This window comes from Panulirus ornatus, chromosome 48 (assembly GCF_036320965.1).
Source record: "Panulirus ornatus isolate Po-2019 chromosome 48, ASM3632096v1, whole genome shotgun sequence".
NCBI lineage: Eukaryota > Metazoa > Arthropoda > Malacostraca > Decapoda > Palinuridae > Panulirus > Panulirus ornatus.
The window spans coordinates 14,476,113-14,501,700 of record NC_092271.1 but is presented as its reverse complement, the minus strand read 5'-3'; the positions used below and the strand labels follow the sequence as shown (position 1 = coordinate 14,501,700).

Here is a 25,588-nt window from a genome sequence, read left to right as displayed (position 1 = left end):
TTTATTAAAAATTGGTAAATAAATTTTCAAGAGCATTGTTTCTCAATTGATGGAATATGTACCGCCGACAGGTCGCAAACTTTAAAAAAAATGAAATTACGGAAAAAAGATGTTTCTTTTATGAGTTGTTTTTTTTTCTTTCAAAGTAATGAGAGTACTGAAACGGTAAGAGAGATGTGTGGTAATAAAAAGTGTATGGCTGAGAGAGCAGAAGAGGTTGTGTTGAAATGGTCTGGACATATGGGGAGAATGAGTGAGGAAAGGTTGACAAAGAGAATATATGTCAAGAGGTGGAGAGAACAAGAGAAGAGGGAGACCAAATAAGAGGTGGAAGGATGGAGTGAAAAAGATTTTGAGCAATCAGGGTATGAACATGCATGAGGGCGAGAGGTGTGCAAGGAATAGAGAGAATTGGAATGATGTATACCGGGGTCGACATGCTGTCAATGGACCAAACAAGAGCATGTGAAAAGTCCGGGGTAAACCATGGAAAGGTCTGTAAGGCCTGAATGTGGATAAGGAGTTGTGGTTTCAGTGCATGACAGATAGAGATTGAGTGTGAATGTAGCCTTTTTTGTTTGTTTTCAGGCACTACCTCGCAGATGCAGGAGGTGGCGATGCTGTTTCCTATAGGGCAGGAATGGATGAAGGCAAGTAAGTATGAATATGTACATGTGTATATATGTACATGGCTGTATATGTGTATGTATATGTGCACATGTTGATATTTATATGTATGTATATGTGCACATGTTGATATGTATATGTATGTATATCTACGTGTATGAGTGTGCATGTATATGTGTGTATGCGAGCAGATGTGCCTTTCTTCACCTGTTTCCTGGCACTACCTCACAAATGCAGGAAACACTGATCAAGAATAAAAAATAAATATTGTATGTGTATGTGTGTGTGTGTGTTTTTGGCTGAGACTAGAAGAGTGTATGAAAGGAAGGAGTTGAGAGTGAATGTCAGTAAAAGCCAGGTTATTAGGTTTAACATGGTTAGGGGGAAGGTTAGCTGGGAGGTAAGTTTCAAAACAGAAAAATTGGAAGAGAAGTGTTTTACATAAATGGACTAGACATAACAGCAAATGAAACCATGGAAATGGAAGCGAGTCATAGGGTGGGGGAGAAGGTGAAGGTTCTGGGAGCACTGAAAATATGCTGAAAGAGAGAACGTTATATGGGAGGGCAAAACTGGGTATATCTGAAGGTATAGTAGTCCAAACATCGTATGGATGCTAGGCATGGGCCATAGATAAGGCAGTGCGAAGGAAGGTAGATATGTCAGAAAAGAAAAATCCGAGGAAAATATGAGGCGTGAAGTGGTTTGACTGAGTAAGTAATGAAAGGGTAACAGAGGTGTGTGGTAATTAAAAGAGAGTGGTTGAGAGAGCTGAAGAGGGTGTTCTGAAAAGGTTTGGAGAGTGAGGAAAGGGTGACAAAGAGGATATATGAGTCAGAAGTGGAGGGAACAAGGAGAACAGGGAGACCAAATGGGAGATGAAAGATTGGAGTAGAAAAGATTCTAAGAGACTGGGGACTAAGCATGCAAGAGGGTGAACGGCATGAACGTGGTAGAGTGAATTTTAACGATGTGGCACACTGGGGTTGACATGCTGTCAGTGGTCTGACAGCACCCAGGATAAACCATGGTAAGGTTCTTTGGGGTCTGATTGTGGAAAGGGAGCTATGGTTTTGGTGCATTACAAGACAACTAGAGAATTGAATGGATGTGCACAGATGCAGCCTTTCTTCTGTTCCTGGCGCTAATTTGCTAATGTGGGAAATGACAATCAAGTATGAGAAAAAATTCATATTTTCATATTTGATCGGCATTAGTGAGGCCTATTTACCCTCCACAAAGTTTAGAGATACTTTCTCAGCTCCATTCTTATTTGCCCTCTTTTTCAAGCCCTGCACCTTCCTCCTGGCTTCCTCTTTCATTCATATAAGCAATATAATTTACTACTGTGAACTACTGTTAATTATCATTGGTAGTTAATGTAGCCTTGCACTATACAGCATTGTAGAAATACCATTTTCATGCTACTCTGTGAATAAACTACCATATATCCAAGCTCATGAAATATATATCTCATTCATAACATCTGTCAGTTCTCCAGTTGGTGACCCCATTGCTAGCTATCAACCTAAAGATTGGCATGTGGCCACAGTCATTGATTTCTTTCTTTTCAGCTGGTTTACAGTTATTCAAGGCACTGCTGTATATACTTTCTGGTTTAAAAAGTGACAAAACAGTATGAATACCACAGCATTAAAGCTATCTATATCATATTTTCTTCCTTATATCTTTGCGAGTAATCTTTCCTTACTATGACAAGTACAAAAATGGAGAGAGACCATTTACAACTTGAAACAGCTCCTTCAGTCACAATTTCAAACATTACTCCAAGGATTTACAGGCTTACCAATTAAGTGCAATCTCATGCTGTTCATGAATCACCAGATCATCATTTTTAGCTGTTAGATTCTTAGATTTTCACAAGCATAGCAGTAAAATTTACTTCTAACAAAATTACTCCAATTCTTATTACCTTATATTTCCCAAGAATGACTAAAATGCATCTAAGTAAGTGGGGTTTCATTTTTGTTATGGTGAGCTGGGCTTGCTTCTGCTTTCAGTAGACTAAGCAGTCACTTTGAGCCCTAAGAACTCATGGGAGCCTCCTCACAATCCTAATCTAAATAAATATTTCTAAGTACAAAGGATAAACAAATGATCATTCTTCATTGTTTACCCCTCCTATCAATAACCTGCTTTGAAAATCCTCCACCAAGTACCTTGGTATCCATTTGGTGGTGAGTGCGGCAAACAGATGTAAATACGAGTGTAAGCTAAAGAAGAACTCACCATTTTACCTCCCTTGACTTTGTTCTTTTAACTTCTTATAATATCGGTAAGTTATGAATGTTTCAACTATGAATTTACAATAAAAATGTGTTGTGTTAGGCCAAGCATAATATGAGTGAAAGTTCTAATAATTTTCTGAGGTAATAGTATCATTAACTTTTTGATGGCATGTCTATCAGCTCTGTACAGAAGAAAAGATTAAACCTAATATTGCTACAGGAAGGTGGGCTGGGTGACATAAGCTTTGTGGTGGCTGCTGACTGGCCAAGAGTTCACTCTTCCAAAAATCATTGGTTGTGAATATCTCAAGAGTTGTGTGTAAGGGTGAGTTTTGGCTACTCCCTGCTCACTGAATTAGGACTGAATAGAGTTTTTGCAGATAAACTTCCTTGAAGTATAACTTTTAAAATGACAATGGGACAAAATGTGAAGAAAAAAGAAGCAACTACTTCAATGATTATTCACTTTGCAGTATTGTAATGGGAGATCAGCAAATCTAACGCAGTCATTCTTAAGCAAAAAAAAAAAAGGAGGCAGTAGTTGTTAGGCAGCCACTGACCAGGGTACTACCGGCCAGAGTATAAGGAGGGTAAGTGTTGGCTGCATAGTAAACCTGCACTTCACAGGCTGTCAAGTTGCACTCCTTTGACCCAGGTAGCAGTCTTTTCTTTCTGCCTCACCCATACATGGACTGCTGGCATTCTGTCTGCAAACATAAAATCTCCCCCTGTCACTTACTTATAACACTAGACATTACTTAACTCACACATTTCATTCTTCCTAACACTAGATTTTTATGCAGTGAGTGCTATGTTCTACCCCAACATTTTGGAAAAATGATAAGAGCAATAGACATTAGTAGTAAATAAAAGCATCATATAGAAACAATAAGTAGAAACAATAGGTAGTAGTAGTAGTAAGAACATTAGCTGGGAACATAAGTAGAAGTGGCAGTTTGGAACATTACATAGACACATCATGTAATAGTTGCTGGTGGGAACAAGAGGAAGGAACCTCTTACAATACTGTGCTAGAGTTGCCCTCTGCCAATGACCTGTTAAAGGGTGAGAAACAAAAGGCTATGAAGCAGCACTGGAGTTGAAAAATTATGGACTCTCCTTTGCATTGGCCAACCCCTTTGAGAGAGTTCCTAAAGGAAACAGGCATCAGAGATATAGATATAGTTTTGGAAAAAGGGGCAAGTATGCAGTCTGTTGTGAAATCTAAATAATGTTGAGTATTCCTGGTGTAATATATGGGAGGGTAATGATTGAGAGGGTGAAGGCATGTACAGAGCATCAGATTGGGGAAGAGCAGTGTGGTTTCAGAAGTGGTAGAGGATGTGTGGATCAGGTGTTTGCTATGAAGAATGTATGTGAGAAATACTTAGAAAAGCAAATGGATTTGTATGTAGCATTTATGGATCTGGAGAAGGCATATAATAAAGTTGATAGAGATGCTCTGTGGAAGGTATTAAGAATATATGGTGTGGGAGGCAAGTTGTTAGAAGCAGTGAAAAGTTTTTATCGAGGATGTAAGGCATGTGTACGTGTAGGAAGAGAGGAAAGTGATTGGTTCTCAGTGAATGTAGGTTTGCAGCAGGGGTCTGTGATGTCTCCATGGTTGTTTAATTTGTTTATGGATGGGGTTGTTAGGGAGGTGAATGCAAGAGTTTTGGAAAGAGGGGCAAGTATGGAGTGTGTTGGGGATGAGAGAGCTTGGGAAGTGAGTCAGTTGTTGTTCACTGATGATACAGCGCTGGTGGCTGATTCATGTGAGAAACTGCAGAAGCTGGTGACTGAGTTTGGTAAAGTGTGTGAAAGAAGAAAGTTAAGAGTAAATGTGAATAAGAGCAAGGTTATTAGGTACAGTAGGGTTGAGGGTCAAGTCAATTGGGAGGTAAGTTTGGATGGAGAAAAACTGGAGGAAGTGAAGTGTTTTAGATATCTGGGAGTGGATCTGGCAGCGGATGGAACCATGGAAGCGGAAGTGAATCATAGGGTGGGGGAGGGGGTGAAAATCCTGGGAGCCTTGAAGAATGTGTGGAAGTCGAGAACATTATCACTGAAAGCAAAAATGGGTATGTTTGAAGGAATAGTGGTTCCAACAATGTTGTATGGTTGTGAGGCGTGGGCTATGGATAGAGTTGTGCACAGGAGCGTGGATGCGCTGGAAATGAGATGTTTGAGGACAATATGTGGTGTGAGGTGGTTTGATCGAGTAAGTAATGTAAGGGTAAGAGAGATGTGTGGAAATAAAAAGTGCGTGGTTGAGAGAGCAGAAGAGGGTGTTTTGAAATGGTTTGGTCACATGGAGAGAATGAGTGAGGAAAGATTGACCAAGAGGATATATGTGTCAGAGGTGGAGGAAACAAGGAGAAGTGGGAGACCAAATTGGAGGTGGAAAGATGGAGTGAAAAAGATTTTGAGTGATCAGGGCCTGAACATGCAGGAGGGTGAAAGGCGGGCAAGGAATAGAGTGAAATGGATCGATGTGGTATACCGGGGTTGACGTGCTGTCAATGGATTGAATCAGGGCATGTGAAGCGTCTGGGGTAAACCATGGAAAGTTCAGGGGGGCCTGGATGTGGAAAGGGAGCTGTGATTCGGGCATTATTGCATGACAGCTAGAGACTGAGTGTAAACGAATGGGGCCTTTGTTGTCTTTTCCTAGCGCTACCTCGCACACATGAGGGGGGAGGGGGATGTTATTCCATGTGTGGCGAGGTGGCGATGGGAATGAATAAAGGCAGACTGTGAATTGTGTGCATGTGTATGTATGTATGTGTCTGTGTGTGTATATATATGTGTACACTGAGATGTATGGGTATGTATATTTGCGTGAGTGGACGTGTATATGTGTATAGGGGTGGGTTGGGCCATTTCTTTCGTCTGTTTCCTTGCGCTACCTCGCAAACGCGGGAGACAGTGACAAAGCAAAATAAACATAAATATAATATATATATATATATACACACAGACATATACATATATACACATGTACATAATTCATACTCTCTGCCTTTATTCATTCCCATCGCCACCCCGCCACACATGAAATAACAACCCCCTCCCCACACATGTGCACGAGATAGCACAAGGAAAAGATAACAAAGGCCACATTTGTTCACACTCAGTCTCTAGCTGTTATGTATAATGCACTGAAGCCACAGCTATCTTTCCACATCCAGGCCCCACCGAACTTTCCATGGTTTACCCCAAACGCTTCACATGCCCTAGTTAAATCCATTGACAGCACGTTGACCACAAAATGCTTCACATGCCCTGGTTCAATCCATTGACAGCATGTCAACCCCAAAACGCTTAACACACCCTGGTTCAATCCACTGACAGCACGTCAACCCCGGTATACCATATCGTTCCAATTCACTCTATTCCTTGCACGCCCCTCATCCTCCTGCAAGTTCAGGCCCCGACCACTCAAAATCTTTTTCACTCCATCTTTCCACCTCCAATTTGGTCTCCCACTTCTCGTTCACTCCACCTCTGACACATATATCCTCTTAGTCAATCTTTCCTCACTCATTCTCTCCATGTGACCAAACCATTTCAAAACACCCACTTCTGCTCTCTCAACCACATTCTTTTAATTACCACACATCTCTCTTACCCTATTATTACTTACTCGATCAAACCACCTCACACCACATATTGTCCTCAAACATCTCATTTCCAGCACATCCACCCTCCTTCGCACAACTCTATGTATTGCCCATGCCTTGCAACCATATAATATTGTTGGAACCACTATTCCTTCAAACATACCCATTTTTGCTTTCAGAGATAATGTTCTCAACTTCCACACATTCTTCAAAACTCCCTCCCCCACCCTATGATTCACTCCTGCTTCCATGGTTCCCTCCGCTGCCAAATCCACTCCCACATATCTAAAACACTTCATTTCCTCCAGTGTGCCTCCATTCAAACTTACCTCCCAGTTGACTTGTCCCTCAACCCTACTGTACCTAAAAACCTTGCTCTTATTCACATTTACTCTCAGCTTTCTTCTTGCACACACTTTCCCAAACTCAGTTACCAGCTTCTGCAGTTTCTTACATGAATTAGCCACCAGCACTATATCATCAGCGAACAACAACTGACTCACTACCCAAGCTCTCTCATTCACAACAGACTACATACTTGCCCCTCTTTCCAAAACTCTTGCATTCACCTCCCTAACCAACCCATCCATAAACAAATTAAATAACCATAGAGACATCACACACCCCTGCCGCAAACCAACATTCACTGAGAACCAATCACTTTCCTCTCTTCCTACACGTATACATGCTTTACATCCTCGATAAAAACTTTTCACTGCCTCTAACAACTTGCCCCCAAACCATATATTCTTAATTCCTTCCCTATACATAAATGCCCATTCATGTACATATACATATGAACATAGACATATACATACACATACACAGACATATACATATATAGACATGTACATATTCATGCATGCTTGCCTTCATCCATTCCTGGCACCATCCCGCCCCACAGGAAACAGCATCATTGCCCCCTACTTCAGCGAGGTAGCACTGAAAAGTTAAAATCAAAATATCTAATCACACCAAATATACCACTAATCAAATTTGGGCAATAAGAGTATTCCTAGCTTTTGAACTCACTGCCTTTGTAAAAGTTTCTTGCTCAGAGTTCCTATATCATCCTGAAACTCTATCTAATTATCAATGACAAGTATGTTTAAAACCTGGAGAATGTATACATACATAATGAAAATGCACCTACCTTATGAACTGACTGTATCTGTGAAAGTTCCTTCTTCAGACTTTCTATATGATCTTGAAGTTCTCTTTCATGGACACTGACTGACTTGTTTAGTTCTTTTGTCTCTTCAAGTTCATTTCGAAGCTTGTCAAGCTCCCATTCATGGGATATAACAGAACTCTTCAGTTCTTCTTCCTTCTGATTAACAGCATTCTGAAGTCTTTCCAAATCACTTTTCATAAGAGTCTGATAAGACTGAAATTCTTCCACTGTAGCATCCAACTTGTTCTGGAGCTTTTGCTGTTCATAAAGTGACTCATCATTTGCTAGTTTTAGCTCTTGAACAGTTTTTAAACTGTCATTCAGTTGCTCTTCTTGTGCAAATGAGGTGTTCTGCACAGATGTCAGCAAGTCCTCTTGCATTTTCCTTTCGTTTTCAAAGGACTGTGCTTCTTCAATGCTATTCTGTAACTGACGTTCAAGCCCAATTATTTTCTTTTCTAACCTGTTCTTCACCTTACTTTCTGTCAGTAATTTCCTTGCCTTTAATTTCAACTGTAAAAGAATATGATAAAAACATATCAAAAAATATGAAAAAATGTTTGTGATCTCATTGAAGACTGTACTGGTATCACATTCTATTCAGAGACTTGCACCAATAAAATTAGCACATTCTGAGTGAAAAAACCGAATGTACCTCAAGTGAGTTATTGTCTCTCCCCCCCTACTAATGACCATCCGTACATATGACTGAAAAAAATATCTAAATAAAAAAGCAAGCATATGATAGTGACTGTCTGACAGTATCCCAGCATTGTGTACAACACAGCATCTCTCTCAGTTCTCATTCTCAATTACCATTCAGTAAACAGGCATTATCTAAGAGAATCTAACAAATTTTCATGCTAGATTAAACCATTTTTGTGTTAAATCCCAAAGACGATGAGCAAGAGGAAAAATCCTTCATGTTGATAGATCTGGCAAGAAGCCTAGGAAGACACTTGATTTGGAATTGAAAATGAAGGAAATCAACCAATATGAAGGAGGAAAAAAGTTAATGTGATTACATGTGATCTATAGTTGTCCAATTCAATGGTCTCCACAATTTCAAAGGATTAGAAAAAATACATGAAGCAGTGAAAGGTTAGGTAAGAATGAAGTCTACTATAATAACAAAGCAATGACAAGGGCCCATCCACAAAATGGAAAAGTTGTTGAGGCTGTGGATGGAAGAACAAATTAAAAAATGTGTACCACTAGGCTTACTAATAATTCAGGTGAAGGACTGAAGTCTTTTTGAAACTTAGAAGGAGAAAGCAGGCATGGATTACATCGAGAACTTCATGGCAAGTCATGTGTGGTTCAATAGATTTAAAACAAGATATAGCTTGCACAATGTTCGAGTCACAAGTGAAGCAGCAAGTGCTGATGAAGGAGCTGCCAAAAAGGTAAAAAATAAACCAAAGATTTTTTAATAAACCATAGTGATTTAAAAAATGTCAATTCATAAAAATTGTTAAACAAAAATGAGATAATCATGACAGAACTTGCATTATGTAAAAAATAAAAATGATGAAACATGAACTATAGAATCTTAAATAAAAGGTAAAAAACTACAAAATCATATAATAAAGCTGGTTAATAAGAAATGAGATAATCATGATAGAAACTGAGTAGGATAAAACAAAGCTGTACAGATTTAAGAATTCTACATGCCATGCTGACATATGTACAACTTAAGTCCATTTCGAGATCTGACCAGTCAGTCACAATGGAAAATGGATGCATGTTGGGGATAGACAGTATCTGAAGGCAGTATACATAGACAGTATACATCATTCAAACAAATGGAGATCATGAAAATTGTATGTTATCTTTCTTATGTCATCTAATTCTATCAAGGTTTTCTTAAGTAAATACACATTTCTCCATACATGTACACTATTTCCTGCATGAATGAGGTAGCCTCAAAAACACATGATTGAGCCTTAGGGCTTAAATGGAAAATTTCTCACTTGGCTCCTTGCTTTGTTCCTTCTTTTGGAAAGTAATGCAGGAAGGGATGATTTCTAGTCACCTGCTCACACCCCTCTTAATCACCTTCTACTAAACATAGGGAATACGTGGGCAGTATTCTTCATCCCTTAAAAACAGGAATACAAAACATATACTAGATCTTTTATCATTGTTTTCACAACATATTTCATATTCTTATCAACTTTTGTAACCTTGTTTTAATCTAGACACAATATCATCCTTATGCCTATTCTTTCCAAATGTGTGAGATCCTACAACTCTGTGTGTTTCATCTATCCCCTTACATTTCTACTGTTTTCTTTAGTATCTTTTCTTTCCGATAGTCTCTCTTATTTTTTTAAAACAATATTCTTCAATTGTCCTATATGTTCAGGTGCAATGAAATCTATCTCATTCCTTCCACCTACATCTTTGGCAAAGTATCAGCAGATTCCTTTCCAACAAACCTTACATGTGCAGGTACCCAAAGGAGTATAATATTTCTTGCTTTGTTTTCAAAATTCCTAAAATTATATTCAATTTACTAATAAGCACATATTCATCAAAACATACTTAATTCAATATGTCATGAGCACATTCAAAGCCAGATATTTACAATACTGGTATATCATATTCTGGAGAAACTTCTTTTAAATCTTTTAAATGGGACCTCCTTAATATATTTACAATACTGGTATATCTTATTCTGGAGTCACTTCTTTTTCAGCTTTTAAATGGGACCTCCTTAATAGCAGTGTTTAGACCATTTTAACACTCAGTCTACGTCTTTTCATATTTCAAAACTCATTCCTCTATGTTTTAAATCATATTCTACTGTTCTTACCATCTTAAACACTTCCAACAATATGAATGACAAAACCTTTTAAAACTGCATGATTCTTTTCAAGTCCAAGAGCTTTTGCCTTTTTACATGTTAACTTTCAATCTTTTACTTTGTAAGACTACACAACCTATATCTAAGTCACTGACAATACTTTCTTCACCACCATCAATAGTTCTGGTTATCTCTCCTTCAGTATGACATACGCTTAACACGAAAGTGACTGTCTTGATCCATTTCCATTTGAATTGACTTTCCAGCTCACTAATCAATCTTACATACACTGCATCATCAAACATTCTATTTCACTAAAGTATGTACAGAGCAACAGACTGGGGAGGAGCAGTGTGGTTTCAGAAGTGGTAGAGGATATGTGAATTAGGTGTTTGCTACAAAGAATGTGTGTGAGAAATACTTAGGAAAACAGATGGATTTGTATGTAGCATTTATGGATCTGGAGAAGGCATATGATAAGGCTGATAAGAGATGATTTGTGGAAGTTTAGCAATGAGAAGCTTTTATCAAGGGTGTAAGGCATATTTACAAGAAGAAAGAGAGGAGAGTAATTGGTTCCCAGTGAAGGTCAGTCTGTGGTACAGGTTTGGGATGTTCCCATGGTTGTTTGCTTATGGATGGGGTGGTTAGGGAGGTAAATTCAAGAGTTTTGGAGAGAGGGATGAATACACACAGTATGTTAAGGATGAGAGGGCCTGGGAAGTGAGTCGGTTGTTGTTTGCCGATGATACAGCTTTAGTGGCAGATTCATGCAAGAAACTGCAGAGGTTGGTGACCTAGTTTGAAAAAGTGTACAAAAGGAGAAATCTGAGAGTAAATGTGAATAAGAGCAAGGTTATTACATTCAGTAGGGTTGAGGGACAAGTTAATTGGGATGTAAGTTTGAATGAAGAAAAACTGGAGGAAGTGAAGTATTTTTGATATCTGGGAGAGGACTTAGCAGCAGATGGAACCATGGAAGCCTAAGTAAATCAGAGGATGGGGAAGGTTCTGGGAGTGAAGAAGAATGTGTGAAAGGAGAGAACGTTATCTTGGAGAGCAAAAATGGGTATGTCTGAAGGAATAGTAAGTAGGTCCAACAATGTTATATAGCTGTGAGGCATATTTCCATGTATTTCAAATTGCCATACGATATTCCATTGGCTGAGGTAGAAACTGGGAGCTATTGTGCATACAGATAAAGAGAAAGACTGATGAAAATCAGGTGAACAGACAGACAAACAGAAATATTTTCTGCCAAATATGACATCAAAATTAGTCAGTCTATCAAATCACATTTCCTCAGCTAACTCAAACACAATCAGTCTCTAACATTCATACATGCCTAATAAGTGTAGGTGAAAGTGTATCTGTATTTTGTGAGTAACATATCTGTATTCTGAGAGTGTGTGGAGCATCTTGAGTGTGTGCATGGAGTCTGTGTACTATGTTCATGAAATGTGTCACCGAGTCAAGAGGAAGTTTTGCATAAACAACATTGCTAAGGGGAGAAAAAAATATTCAAAAGAAATGGATGGCAATATAAAAAAGAATCAGTAAAATGATTACTATACCTCTTTATCAAGTTTCTTTACTTCAGTCTTCAGTTGCTTAAATGATGCTGCAAGGTCATCACATTCTTTTTCCTTTGCCTCTAGATTACAACTGCAAAAATATCATTGTTAAAATAAACATTATAACAAAGTAGTGATACCTACTTAGAGTTACATTTGTTTGTATAACTTTCATACACTATTATATAAAATGAAAAACAAAGCTAGTTAAAGTAATTAATGTATGCTACTTATGAACTCCTGAGAGGCAGTCTAAAAAGCAGTAACTTCAGCACAGAAGAACCTAATTTTCTACCAGAAAACCTTGTACAGTAAAAGTGCTTTTTCTCAGCCAACTACCCTTAATCCAAGTACAGTACCTGCTCCTGAGAAATGGCTTCTTGTAAGCCTCTCCCATAAACTAAACAATGTAATGTATAACAAAGCACTGCATCAGTCACCATGATTATGTTCTACAGGTACATAGTTTTTATATAGCAACTGACTCCTACATGAATTCCTCATCTTCCTTACCTACAATTACTTTTTGGCAACCAATGAAAATGTGTCAAGGATCTGAAGAAGAGTTGAAGGTAAGAGAAATAATGAGCTCCGCATACTTACATATCTGGATCAAATAAATTCTAACAAATCCAAACGCCCAGATAACTTTGCCCCAAGATCTTTAATGGTCAGGAGACAGCTGATATACCTCATAACAAAAATATTCAACAAATCTCTGTCGGATGATCAGGCGGCAACTGACTGGATACTGGCAAAAGTATCCAGGAGACAAAAAGTGCACCTTGAACTATCGCCCAATTAGCCTTATGTCTGTGTTAGGTAAAATGATCAATAAACTATTCCCTCTTAGGCTCAGTCCTCTGTTCTTAATGCTACCTTGCTAATGCAGGAAATGCAAATGTGTATAAAAAAAAAAAATATTCATTTATTTATTTTCATTTATTTTGCTTTGTTGCTGTCTCCTGCGTTAGCTAGGTAGTGCAAGGAAACAGACAAAAGAATGGCCCAACCCACCCACATACACATGTATATACATACATGTCCACACACGCAATTATACATACCTATACAACTCAACGTACACATATATATACACACACAGATATATACATATATACACATGTACATAATTCATACTGTCTGCCTTCATTCATTCCCATTGCCACCCTGCCACACATGAAATAACGACCCCCTTCCCCCTCATGTGCACGAGGTAGTGCTAGGAAAAGACAACAAAAAGGCCACTTTCGTTCACACTCAGTCTCTAACTGTCATGTAATAATGCACTGAAACAACAGCTCCCTTTCCACATCCAGGCCCCACAGAACTTTCCATGGTTTATTCCAGACGCTTCACATGCCCTGGTTCAATCCATTGACAGCACGTCGACCCCGGTATACCACATTGTTCCAAATCACTCTATTCCTTGCACGCCTTTCACCCTCCTGCATGTTCAGGCCCCGATCACACAAAATCTTTTTCACTCCATCTTTCCACCTCCAATTTGGTCTCCCACTTTTCCTTGATCCCTCCACCTCTGACACATGTATCTTCTTGGTTAATCTTTCCTCACTCATTCTCTCCATATGACCAAACCATTTCAAAACACCCTCTTCTGCTCTCTCAACACACTCTTTTTATTATCACACATCTCTCTTACCCTATTATTACTTACTCGATCAAACCACCTCACACCACATATTGTCCTCAAACATCTCATTTCAAGTACATCCACCCTCCTGCGCACAACTCTATCCATAGCCCATGCCTCACAACCATACAACATTGTTGGAACCACTATTCCTTCAAACATACCCATTATTGCTTTCCGAGATAATGTTTTCGAATTCCACACATTCTTCAACACTCCCAGAACTTTCGCCCCCTCCCCCACCCTATGATTCACTTCTGCTTCCATGGTTCCATCCGCTGTCAAATCCACTCCCAGATATCTAAAACACTACGCTTCCTCCAGTTTTTTCCATTCTAACTTACCTCCCAGTTGACTTGACCCTCAACCCTACTGTACCTGATAACCTTGCTCTTATTCACATTTACTCTCAGCTTTCTCCTTTCACACACTTTACCAAACTCAGTCACCAGCTTCTGCAGTTTCTCACATGAATCAGCCACCAGCGCTGTATCACCAGTGAACAACAACTGACTCACTTCCCAAGCTCTCTCATCCACAACAGACTGCATACTTGCCCCTCTTTCCAAAACTCTTGCATTCACCTCCCTAACAACCCCATCCATAAACAAATTAAACAACCATGGAGACATCACACACCCCTGTCGCAAACCTACATTCACTGAGAACCAATCACTTTCCTCTCTTCCTACACGTACACATGCCTTACATCCTCGATAAAAACTTTTCACTGCTTCTAACAACTTGCCTCCCACACCATATATTCTTAATACCTTGCACAGAGCATCTCTATCAACTCTATCATATGCCTTCTCCAGATCCATAAATGCTAAATACAAATCTATTTGCTTTTCTATGTATTTCTCATATACAATCTTCAAAACAAACACCTAATACACACATCCTCTACCATGTCTGAAACCACACTGCTCTTCCCCAATCTGATGCTCTGTACATGCCTTCACCCTCTCAATCAATACCCTCCCATATAATTTACCAGGAATACTCAACAAACTTATACCTCTGTAACTTGAGCACTCACTTTTATCTCCTTTGCCTTTGTACACTATGCACTTGCACTATGCAAGCATTTCGCCAATCCTCAGGCACCTCACCATGAGTCATACATACATTAAATAACCTTACCAACCAGTCAACAATACAGTCACCCCCTTTTTTAATAAATTCCACTGCAATACCATCCAAACTCGCTGCCTTGCCGGCTTTCATCTTCTGCAAAGCTTTTACTACCTCTTCTCTGTTTACCAAATCATTCTCCCAAGCCCTCCCACTTTGCACACCACCTCGACCAAAACACCCTATATCTGCCACTCTATCATCAAGCACATTCAACAAATCTTCAAAATACTCACTCCATCTCCTTCTCACATTACCACTACTTGTGATCACCTTCCCATTAGCCCCCTTCACTGAAGTTCCCATTTGTTCCCTTGTCTTGCGCACTTTATTTACCTCCTTCCAAAACATCTTTTTATTCTCCCTAAAATTCAATGATACTCTCTCACCCCAACTCTCATTTGCCCTCTTTTTCACCTCTTGCACCTTTCTCTTGACCTCCTGCCTTTTTCTTTCATACATCTCCCACTCATTTGCATTATTTCCCTGCAAAAATTGTCCAAATGCCTCTCTCTTCTTTCACTAATAATCTTACTTCTTCATCCCATCAATCACAACCCTTTCTAATCTGCCCACCTCCTACGCTTCTCATGCCACAAGCATCTTTTGCGCAGGCCATCACTGCTTCCCTAAATACATCCCATTCCTCCCCTTACCTCCTTTGTTCTCACCTTTTTCCATTCCGTACTCAGTCTCTCCTGGTAATTCCTCACACAAGTCTCCCTCCCAAGCTCACTTACTCTCACCACTCTTTCCACCCCAACATTCTCTCTTCTTTTCTGAAAACCTCTACAAATCTTCACTTTTGCCTCCACAAGATAATGATCAGACATCCCTCAAGTTGCACCTTTCAGCACATTAACATCCAAAAGTCTCTCTTTCACGCACCTATCAATTAACACATAATCCAATAACGCTCTCTGGCCATCTCTCCTATTTACATACGTATACTTATGTATCTCTCTCTTTTTAAACCAGGTATTCCCAATCACCAGTCCTTTTCCAGTACATAAATCTACAAGCTCTTCACCATTTCCATTTACAACACTGAACACTCCATGTACACCAATAATTCCCTCAACTGCCACATTACTCACCTTTGCATTCAAATCACCCATCACTATAACCCGGTCTCGTGCATCAAAACTACTAACACACTCACTCAGCTGCTCCCAAAACACTTGCCTCTCATGATCTTTCTTCTCATTCCCAGGTGCATATGCACCAATAATCACCCATATCTCTCCATCCACTTTCAGTTTTACCCATATCAATCTAGAGTTTACTTTCTTACACTCTATCACATACTCCCACCACTCCTGTTTCAGGAGTAATGCTACTCCCTCCCTTGCTCTTGTCCTCTCACTAACCCCTGACTTTACTCCCAAGACATTCCCAAACCACTCTTCCCCTTTACCCTTGAGCTTCGTTTCACTCAGAGCCAAAACATCCAGGTTCCTTTCCTCAAACATACTACCTATCTCTCCTCTTTTCTCATCTTGCTTACATCCACACACATTTAGACACCCCAATCTGAGCCTTCAAGGAGGATGAGCACTCCCCGCGTGACTCCTTCTTCCGTTTCCCCTTTTAGAAAGTTAAAATACAAAGAGGGGAGGGTTTCTGGCCCCCCGCTCCCGTCCCCTTTAGTCGCCTTCTACGACACGTGAGGAATGCGTGGCGAAACAAAATCATATCAGACAATCAACACAGTTTCTACAATAGAAGATCATGACAGACTAATTTGCTGTAACTTTTTAATGTTATCAGAATTGGGATGGAGAATTACCGTCTGACGTAGCATATTTAGATTTCCAAAAGGCTTTCGATAAAATACCTCACAAGAGACTTTTACATAAAATGAAAGCAAACAGAATCAGTGAAGAATTCTGTACATAAATCAGAGACTGGCTTACTGGAAGAAAGAAGCATGTAGTATAAAACAGCAAAGCCTCAGACTGGCTACACATAATGAGTGGTGAGCCACAGGGGATTGGTTCTGGGCCCAATTCTCTTAAAATTATGCATTAATGACCTAGAACTTGGTGTCATGTATAAGATCTCAAAATTTGCTGACGATACTAAACTAGAAGGTATAGCTGTAAACAGGTGGGGCTGCGAAATGATTCAAAGTTACTAGCAGAAACTGCAGAGGTAAATGAAGTTCAATGTAAACATGAGTAAAGTCATGCACCTTAGAGACAAGAATATACATTATGACTACAAACTACTTGGAAACTCTCTAACTAAAGTAAACGAAGAAAAGGACCTTGGAACTGTCATTAGCAATGATCTTAAATATACACCAGAAACAATTCTCACACTTTATAATTTTCTAGTACGACCACACCTGGAATATGCAGTCCAGTTTTGTTCCCAAACTTTAAAAAAGATGAGGAAAAATTAGAGCAAGTATGGTGCATGCCAAAATTTATCCCATCCCTTAGAAATCTGGCATATGAAGAGAGGCCAAAGAAATTGGGTCTCTTCTCCGTGGTGACAATCTAAATGTTCAAAATTCTGAACAAGTTTGATAAAGTAAATCACGAACATCTTCATGAAATACAAGAAAATATGGTTACCAGGACAAAGTGAATAAGACTCAAAGCCAAAAGATGTAATAAGAACAAGGGAAAAAGCTTCTTTTCCTATAGGTGTGTTGACCACTGGAATAAATTACCATCAGACATAATGAATGCTAAGGCAATAAATACCTTCAAAAGTTGTTTAGACAAATATCTTATAAACTTAGGTATACTCTGAGAAAAACGCCAGAAATAAACAGTACAAACAGCAGCAGTAACGGGGACACTAAAAGGATAATGTGCAGCAGCAATAGTCAGACCTTAAAAAACAGTTGAGCAGAATTACATTTTCTTGGGAAGTAAAAATCCTTTTTTTCTTTTTTTTTTTACCAGATAACCCAGTCATAGGCCAATCAGGCCTCCTGTTGTCTGTCTTTCTCATGTAAACTGTCACATTAGCTTCAGCAAGGTAGCACCTGGAACGAACAAAGAAAGGCCGTGTACCTTCACTTCTAATCTCTAGCTGTCATGTGCGATGCACTGAAACCACAGCCCACTATCTACAACCAGTCCCCTTAAACCTTTCCATGGCTTCCTCAGGTTTCTTCACATACACTGGTCAGTCCACTGACAGCAACAATTTCCATTAGCAGTAGGGAGATACTGACAGAGCCATCATCTCCCAGTGGTAAAAGAAATGTGTGTGAACGTGTACTAATAACATTATCAGTATGACAGACAGAAAGACATACTGATACAAAAAAGAGGTAAACACCTGAAAATATGGGTAATGTGATGCACAGTTTATACATGAAAATGTTCATACCTTGCCACTGCAAGTTTCTCTTCAAGCTCTGTGAATTTCTGCTTAAAACTAACAGAATGATCTTCAACTGATGATATTCTTTTTTCCTGAGCCACTATTATTTCATCTTTTTCCTGTAGGTGAAAGTAAAAAATCAACCCTCATAAAATCCAAAGATTCTTATTAATAAAGTATGCAATATATTTCGAACAGAATGACAAGAGCCTTATCTTTCCAACATATTTGAAATTATAAAGTGTACAAGGTCTCAAACCTTATAAAGCTTCACTCATTCTTATTAACTCTATACTTTGTGCGATATTCCATGCAGGAATAGAAATTACATAAAAAACTACGGTGGTAATATTTCATGAGCTTATGATATAATCCTTGAAAATCTAACAATATAATGACAATATAATGGATGGGGTTGTTAGGGAGGTGAATGCAAGAGTTCTGGAAAGAGGGGCAAGTATGAAGTCTGTTGGGGATGAGAGAGCTTGGGAAGTGAGTCAGTTGTTGTTCGCTGACGATACAGCGCTGGTGGCTGATTCATGTGAGAAACTGCAGAAGCTGGTGACAGAGTTTGGAAAAGTGTGTGAAAGAAAAAAGTTAAGAGTAAATGTGAATAAGAGCAAGGTTATTAGGTACAGTAGGGTTGAGGGTCAAGTCAATTGGGAGGTGAGTTTGAATGGAGAAAAACTGGAGGAAGTAAAGTGTTTTAGATATCTGGGAGTGGATCTGGCAGCGGATGGAACCATGGAAGCGGAAGTGGATCATAGGATGGGGGAGGGGGCGAAAATTCTGGGAGCCTTGAAGAATGTGTGGAAGCCGAGAACATTATCTCGGAAAGCAAAAATGGGTATGTTTGAAGGAATAGTGGTTCCAACAATGTTGTATGGTTGTGAGGCGTGGGCTATGGATAGAGTGGTGCGCAGGAGGATGGATGTGCTGGAAATGAGATGTTTGAGGACAATGTGTGGTGTGAGGTGGTTTGATCGAGTAAGTAACGTAAGGGTAAGAGAGATGTGTGGAAATAAAAAGAGCGTGGTTGAGAGAGCAGAAGAGGGTGTTTTGAAATGGTTTGGGCATATGGAGAGAATGAGTGAGGAAAGATTGACCAAGAGGATATATGTGTCGGAGGTGGAGGGAACGAGAAGAGGGAGACCAAATTGGAGGTGGAAAGATGGAGTGAAAAAGATTTTGTGTGATCGGGGCCTGAACATGCAGGAGGGTGAAAGGAGGGCAAGGAATAGAGTGAATTGGAGCGATGTGGTATACCGGGGTTGACGTGCTGTCAGTGGATTGAATCAGGGCATGTGAAGCGTCTGGGGTAAACCATGGAAAGCTGTGTAGGTATGTATATTTGCGTGTGTGGACGTATGTATATACATGTGTATGGGGGTGGGTTGGGCCATTTCTTTCGTCTGTTTCCTTGCGCTACCTCGCAAACGCGGGAGACAGCGACAAAAAAAAAAAAAAAAAAAAAAAAAAAATAATAATAATAATGACAAATTCATTATCACTGCCATGAAAACTTCTCAAAACACCCATTTATTCATCAATTCTTTCAAAGAAGGTTTAAATGTATGTGACATGTTTGTAATTCTCTGTGTGAGTAGTGACTACCTATTTTTTAAATCACCTATTTGTATTGTATGGGTAGGAAGCTTTACACTTAAGGGGTCCCTTCTCTTTACTATCATACAATCTCTTAAATTTATGAATACTGTCTGCATTAACTGTGTCCTCGGTCAAGTTTCATACTTCCTTGCCTTCATCCATTCCTGATGCCACCCTGTCCCACAGGAAACAGCACAAATGCATGAAAGAATAGAAATAAAATAAGATATACGTTCTCTTCTCCCCCACACCTGACTGCTGAACCCTACAAAACTTTCCATGGTTTACCCCAGGCATTTCACATGCCCTGGTTCAGTTCAATGACAGCTTGCTGACCCCTGTATACCACACCGTTCCAATTCACTCCATTCCATGAACACCTTTTATCCTCCTGTATGTTTTGACCCCAATCACTTACAACATTTTCCACCCATCCTTCCATCTCCAATCAGGTCCACCTACTCTACTTGTTTCTTCCACTTCATGCACATATATATACTCTTTGTCAACTTTCTCTCGCTCATTCTATATCTCCAAAACATTTCAACACACCTTTGTCTGCTCTCTCAACCACACTCTTTTTATTACCACACATCTCTGTTACCCTTTCATTACTACCTTGATCAAACCACGTTAGTCATAGATGCATAGTGAGCCAGCACTTCAGTGGATGTGAAGTTGCTCTCCTCCTTTCTGCCTCACCTACAAGTGGACTGCTGGCATTCTGCCCATAAACATACAAAATCTCTCTCCCTGTCACACACAACACTTGACAACACTTAACTCACACAGCTCATTCTTTGTAACTCTAGATTTCCTGTGGTGAGTTCTCAGTGCTAGCCCTGCCTTTTAGCAAAATGGTAGGAGCAACAGATAGAAGTATTAGGTAGGAACATTTAGGTAGGACTATTAGGCAAAAGCAATAAGAAGAAGAAGTAGTAGGGAGGAATAAAGTAAAGTAGTCAGTAGGAACATTAGGCAACAGCCTCTGCAAACACTGTGCTAGACTGGCCCTCTGCCAGAGGTCGGTTAAGGTTCAGGCATTAAAGGCTAAGAAGAAGCACTAGAGTTCACTAGTTATGGAGACTTTATTGTTGTGACCCTGAGGGAGTTCCTGAAGGGCACAGGTGTCAGAGATGTAGACAGATAGAAAGATAAGACATATCTCTAATACATATAACATCCTCCACACAATCTTTTCTTATAGTCTGTGCCTTGCAACCTTAAAATATTGTTGGGAAAACTATTCCTTCAAACATACCCATTTTTGCCCTTCCAGATAATGTTCACTCTTTCTACACAGTCTTCAGTGCTTCCAGAACCTTCGCCCCCTCTCCCACCCCAAGACTTACTTCCACTTCCATGGTTCCATTTGCTGCCAAGTCCACTCCCATATATGTAAAACAATTCACTTCCTCCAATTTTTCTCCATTCAAACTTGCATCCCAACTAACTTGTCACTCAACCCTGCTGAACCTAATAACCTTGCTTTTATTTGCATTTACTCTCAGCTTCCTCCTTTCACACAGTTCCAAATTCAGTCATCAACTTCTGCAGTTTCTCATTTGAATCAGCCATCAGTCCTGTATCATCAGCAAACAAGTGACTCATCCCATGCACTCTCATCCCCAACAGACTGCATACTCACCCCTCTCTAATACTCTTGCATTACCTACCTCACCATCCATCTAAAAACAAACTAAATAACAACAGTGACAACACACACCTCTGTCTCATACTAACTTCACTTGGAACCATCCACTCTACTCTCTTCCTACCACTCGCCTTCTAGCAGCTTACCTACAACACCATATATTCTTAAGACTTTCCACATAGTATCTCTATCAACCCTATCATAAGCCTTCTTTAGAGCCATAAATTATTATTATTATTATTAGACTTTGTCGCTGTCTCCCGCGTTTGCGAGGTAGCGCAAGGAAACAGACGAAAGAAATGGCCCAACCCCCCCCCCATACACATGTATATACATATGTCCACACACACAAATATACATACCTACACAGCTTTCCATGGTTTACCCCAGACGCTTCACATGCCTTGCTTCAATCCACTGACAGCACGTCAACCCCGGTATACCACATCGCTCCAATTCACTCTATTCCTTGCCCTCCTTTCACCCTCCTGCATGTTCAGGCCCCGATCACACAAAATCTTTTTCACTCCATCTTTCCACCTCCAATTTGGTCTCCCTCTTCTCCTTGTTCCCTCCACCTCCGACACATATATCCTCTTGGTCAATCTTTCCTCACTCATCCTCTCCATGTGCCCAAACCACTTCAAAACACCCTCTTCTGCTCTCTCAACCACGCTCTTTTTATTTCCACACATCTCTCTTACCCTTACGTTACTCACTCGATCAAACCACCTCACACCACACATTGTCCTCAAACATCTCATTTCCAGCACATCCATCCTCCTGCGCACAACTCTATCCATAGCCCACGCCTCGCAACCATACAACATTGTTGGAACCACTATTCCTTCAAACATACCCATTTTTGCTTTCCGAGATAATGTTCTCGACTTCCACACATTCTTCAAGGCCCCCAGGATTTTCGCCCCCTCCCCCACCCTATGATCCACTTCCGCTTCCATGGTTCCATCTGCTGCCAGATCCACTCCCAGATATCTAAAACACTTCACTTCCTCCAGTTTTTCTCCATTCAAACTCACCTCCCAATTGAATTGACCCTCAACCCTACTGTACCTAATAACCTTGCTCTTATTCACATTTACTCTTAACTTTCTTCTTCCACACACTTTTCCAAACTCAGTCACCAGCTTCTGCAGTTTCACACATGAATCAGCCACCAGCACTGTATCATCAGCGAACAACAACTGACTCACTTCCCAAGCTCTCTCATCCCAACAGACTTCATACTTGCCCCTCTTTCCAAAACTCTTGCATTTACCTCCCTAACAACCCCATCCATAAACAAATTAAACAACCATGGAGACATCACACACCCCTGCCGCAAACCTACATTCACTGAGAACCAATCACTTTCCTCTCTTCCTACACGTACACATGCCTTACATCCTCGATAAAAACTTTTCACTGCTTCTAACAACTTTCCTCCCACACCATATATTCTTAATACCTTCCACAGAGCATCTCTATCAATTCTAGCATATGCCTTCTCCAGATCCATAAATGCTACATACAAATCCATTTGCTTTTCTAAGTATTTCTCACATACATTCTTCAAAGCAAACACCTGATCCACACATCCTCTACCACTTCTGAAACCACACTGCTCTTCCCCAATCTGATGCTCTGTACATGCCTTCACCCTCTCAATCAATACCCTCCCATATAATTTACCAGGAATACTCAACAAACTTATACCTCTGTAATTTGAGCACTCACTCTTATCCCCTTTGCCTTTGTACAATGGCACTATGCACGCATTCCGCCAATCCTCAGGCACCTCACCATGAGTCATACATACATTAAATAACCTTACCAACCAGTCAACAATACAGTCACCCCCTTTTTTAATAAATTCCACTGCAATACCATCCAAACCTGCTGCCTTGCCGGCTTTCATCTTCCGCAAAGCTTTTACTACCTCTTCTCTGTTTACCAACTCATTTTCCCTAACCCTCGCACTTTGCACACCACCTCGACCAAAACACCCTATATCTGCCACTCTATCATCAAACACATTCAACAAACCTTCAAAATACTCACTCCATCTCCTTCTCACATCACCACTACTTGTTATCACCTCCCCATTTGCGCCCTTCACTGAAGTTCCCATTTGCTCCCTTGTCTTACGCACTTTATTTACCTCCTTCCAGAAAATAAAGAAAATAAAAGTTTAAAAATTCACAGATCAGGATTTCAGACATAACTTTCTGGTAATCCAGTAAAGACAGTTACAGGGCCTTACTTACCATAAGCTTTTCCCTTAACTGTCTAAGACAATCATCCTTTTCCTGACTATGTTCTTTTTCAATCTTTTGTTCCTCCTTCAGTTGAATTTGTAATTGCTCGTAGCGTTCTACGTCTACCTTCAAAGATGTTACCTAGGATAAAGAAAAAATTTAATATTCAGATCCTTATCCAAGGAATATATCCTCAGTTCCTAAAGTGTAGGAATTACCACTATCACAATCAATCTAAGATTTACTGACATACTGTTTTGTCTACCAATGTGACAGGTTAAGAGTTCATGATTATAAAACAACATTAATCATGATTCATCAAGGGCATACTACAAGCATGCAGATATAAACAACACTTAGCTGCTGATGTAAAATTCATGAGAAATCCTTTCTCATTTTGGCAAGTAAAGTGACAGCTCATAAATCTCAAGGGGTACAAAAAAACTAACAAAATATCATACATTGTAAAATTCTACCTCCCAGGAAAAAAATTCTGGTCATAAAAGACTTTGCATTGCCTTCAAATGCAAACTGTACTAACCTTAAACTCCTGATTCACTACATTCAATAACTGTACCACAGCAAAAATGACAATCCTACAACCAAACCATTTGCTACCAATGAGATGACCAATCAGGTGTTCCTGATTCATGCCTGATTCAAATAATAAGCAGCTGCTTAACCAACGATACACAATGTGCTTTTTCCTTTATGGTTTTATAACTATCATAACCCTCAGGAAAGGGATAGAATGTTACAGCAAAACATCAGTGGAACAGGGATGCAACTCTACAAAATGAATGCCATTGAGATAAGGAAATGAAAGATCAAAAGTATCAATTATAGTTTATGGACTTCAAACTACAAGAGAAGCTGAATATAGCAGAGAGAAGCAGTCAGTAAGCATACATACAGCAAGATACACTCTCATGGTGTGTGTGTGTGTTTGTGTCATTGGGGAGGAAACACAAAACTAGGGTTTCATTGGGAAAGAAACTGGAAGGGTTTACCACCTCAAAAACCTCAACTCTAAACTACATTTACAAGTCAAAGCCATGAGCTTATATGGTCAATGGACAGTACTAGGAACATATCCACTTCTGCCAGAAATACAGTATCATAGGATGGGTCCAAAGGTCCAGATGCATCAACTCTTAAAGTGCTCCTCTCATCCTCTGATGACCCTTTAGGCCCACTCCTATTGTCATATGGTGACTGAAAGCTTCCTACCACTGTTTAAAATTGTAGGCAACCACCTTGGCACAGGGATGATTAGTGATAGCATCGCTGTGAACCAGCATTCTGCTGTATCTTACATTCCCTTCCCTGGACCAGATAGCTGTCTTCTCTCTTTACCACATCTATACATAAGTTGCTGGCATCCACTCAACAAATCACATACTCTTCTCAAACACACCAGATGAGAACACATAAATCACCCAATCATTATTTTCCACTCCAAATTTTCCCTCCTTTTCATAAAATTCATGGCAGCAAATTTTCAACTGGATCTATCAGTTCCAAACAAAGTGGTGCCATCAGTCAAGGAGGGCTGGACGGTTCCCAGGACCCCCATGACTGATATCAATTGAAACCTACTTCACTCATTCACACAGAGTTTGAAGACCGAGCTCTTTTTTCCTAATTTCTGCAACATTCACATTAAAGATTTAGAATTGGTATAAGATGAATAGAAAGCACTTCTGGAAAGTTTTGACTTCATATGATGTGCATGGAATGCTGAAGAATACTTTTAAGATATTTCATAATGAAAGTAATGTCCATATGATGTGCATGGAATGCTGAAGAATACTTTTAAGATATTTCATAATGAAAGTAATGTCCAAGGCTACTTCCCCTTTGCACTACAAGATCT

General features: G+C 39.7%; 1 protein-coding gene across 6 annotated transcripts in view; it reads right to left on the bottom strand.

Moving 5' to 3' along the window:
* The window catches only part of LOC139764119 (uncharacterized), a 181,096-nt gene that overhangs the window by 67,263 nt on the left and 88,245 nt on the right, over window positions 1–25,588 (bottom strand). For all 6 annotated transcript variants that reach the window (XM_071690625.1, XM_071690629.1, XM_071690628.1 and 3 more), the window contains exons 11-14: window positions 23,722–23,853; window positions 18,199–18,311; window positions 12,057–12,147; window positions 7,653–8,186 (exon numbers count right to left, since the gene is read on the bottom strand). In XM_071690625.1, coding sequence (XP_071546726.1) covers window positions 7,653–8,186; window positions 12,057–12,147; window positions 18,199–18,311; window positions 23,722–23,853 — 870 coding nt within the window. The remainder of the gene's footprint in view (window positions 1–7,652; window positions 8,187–12,056; window positions 12,148–18,198; window positions 18,312–23,721; window positions 23,854–25,588) is intronic.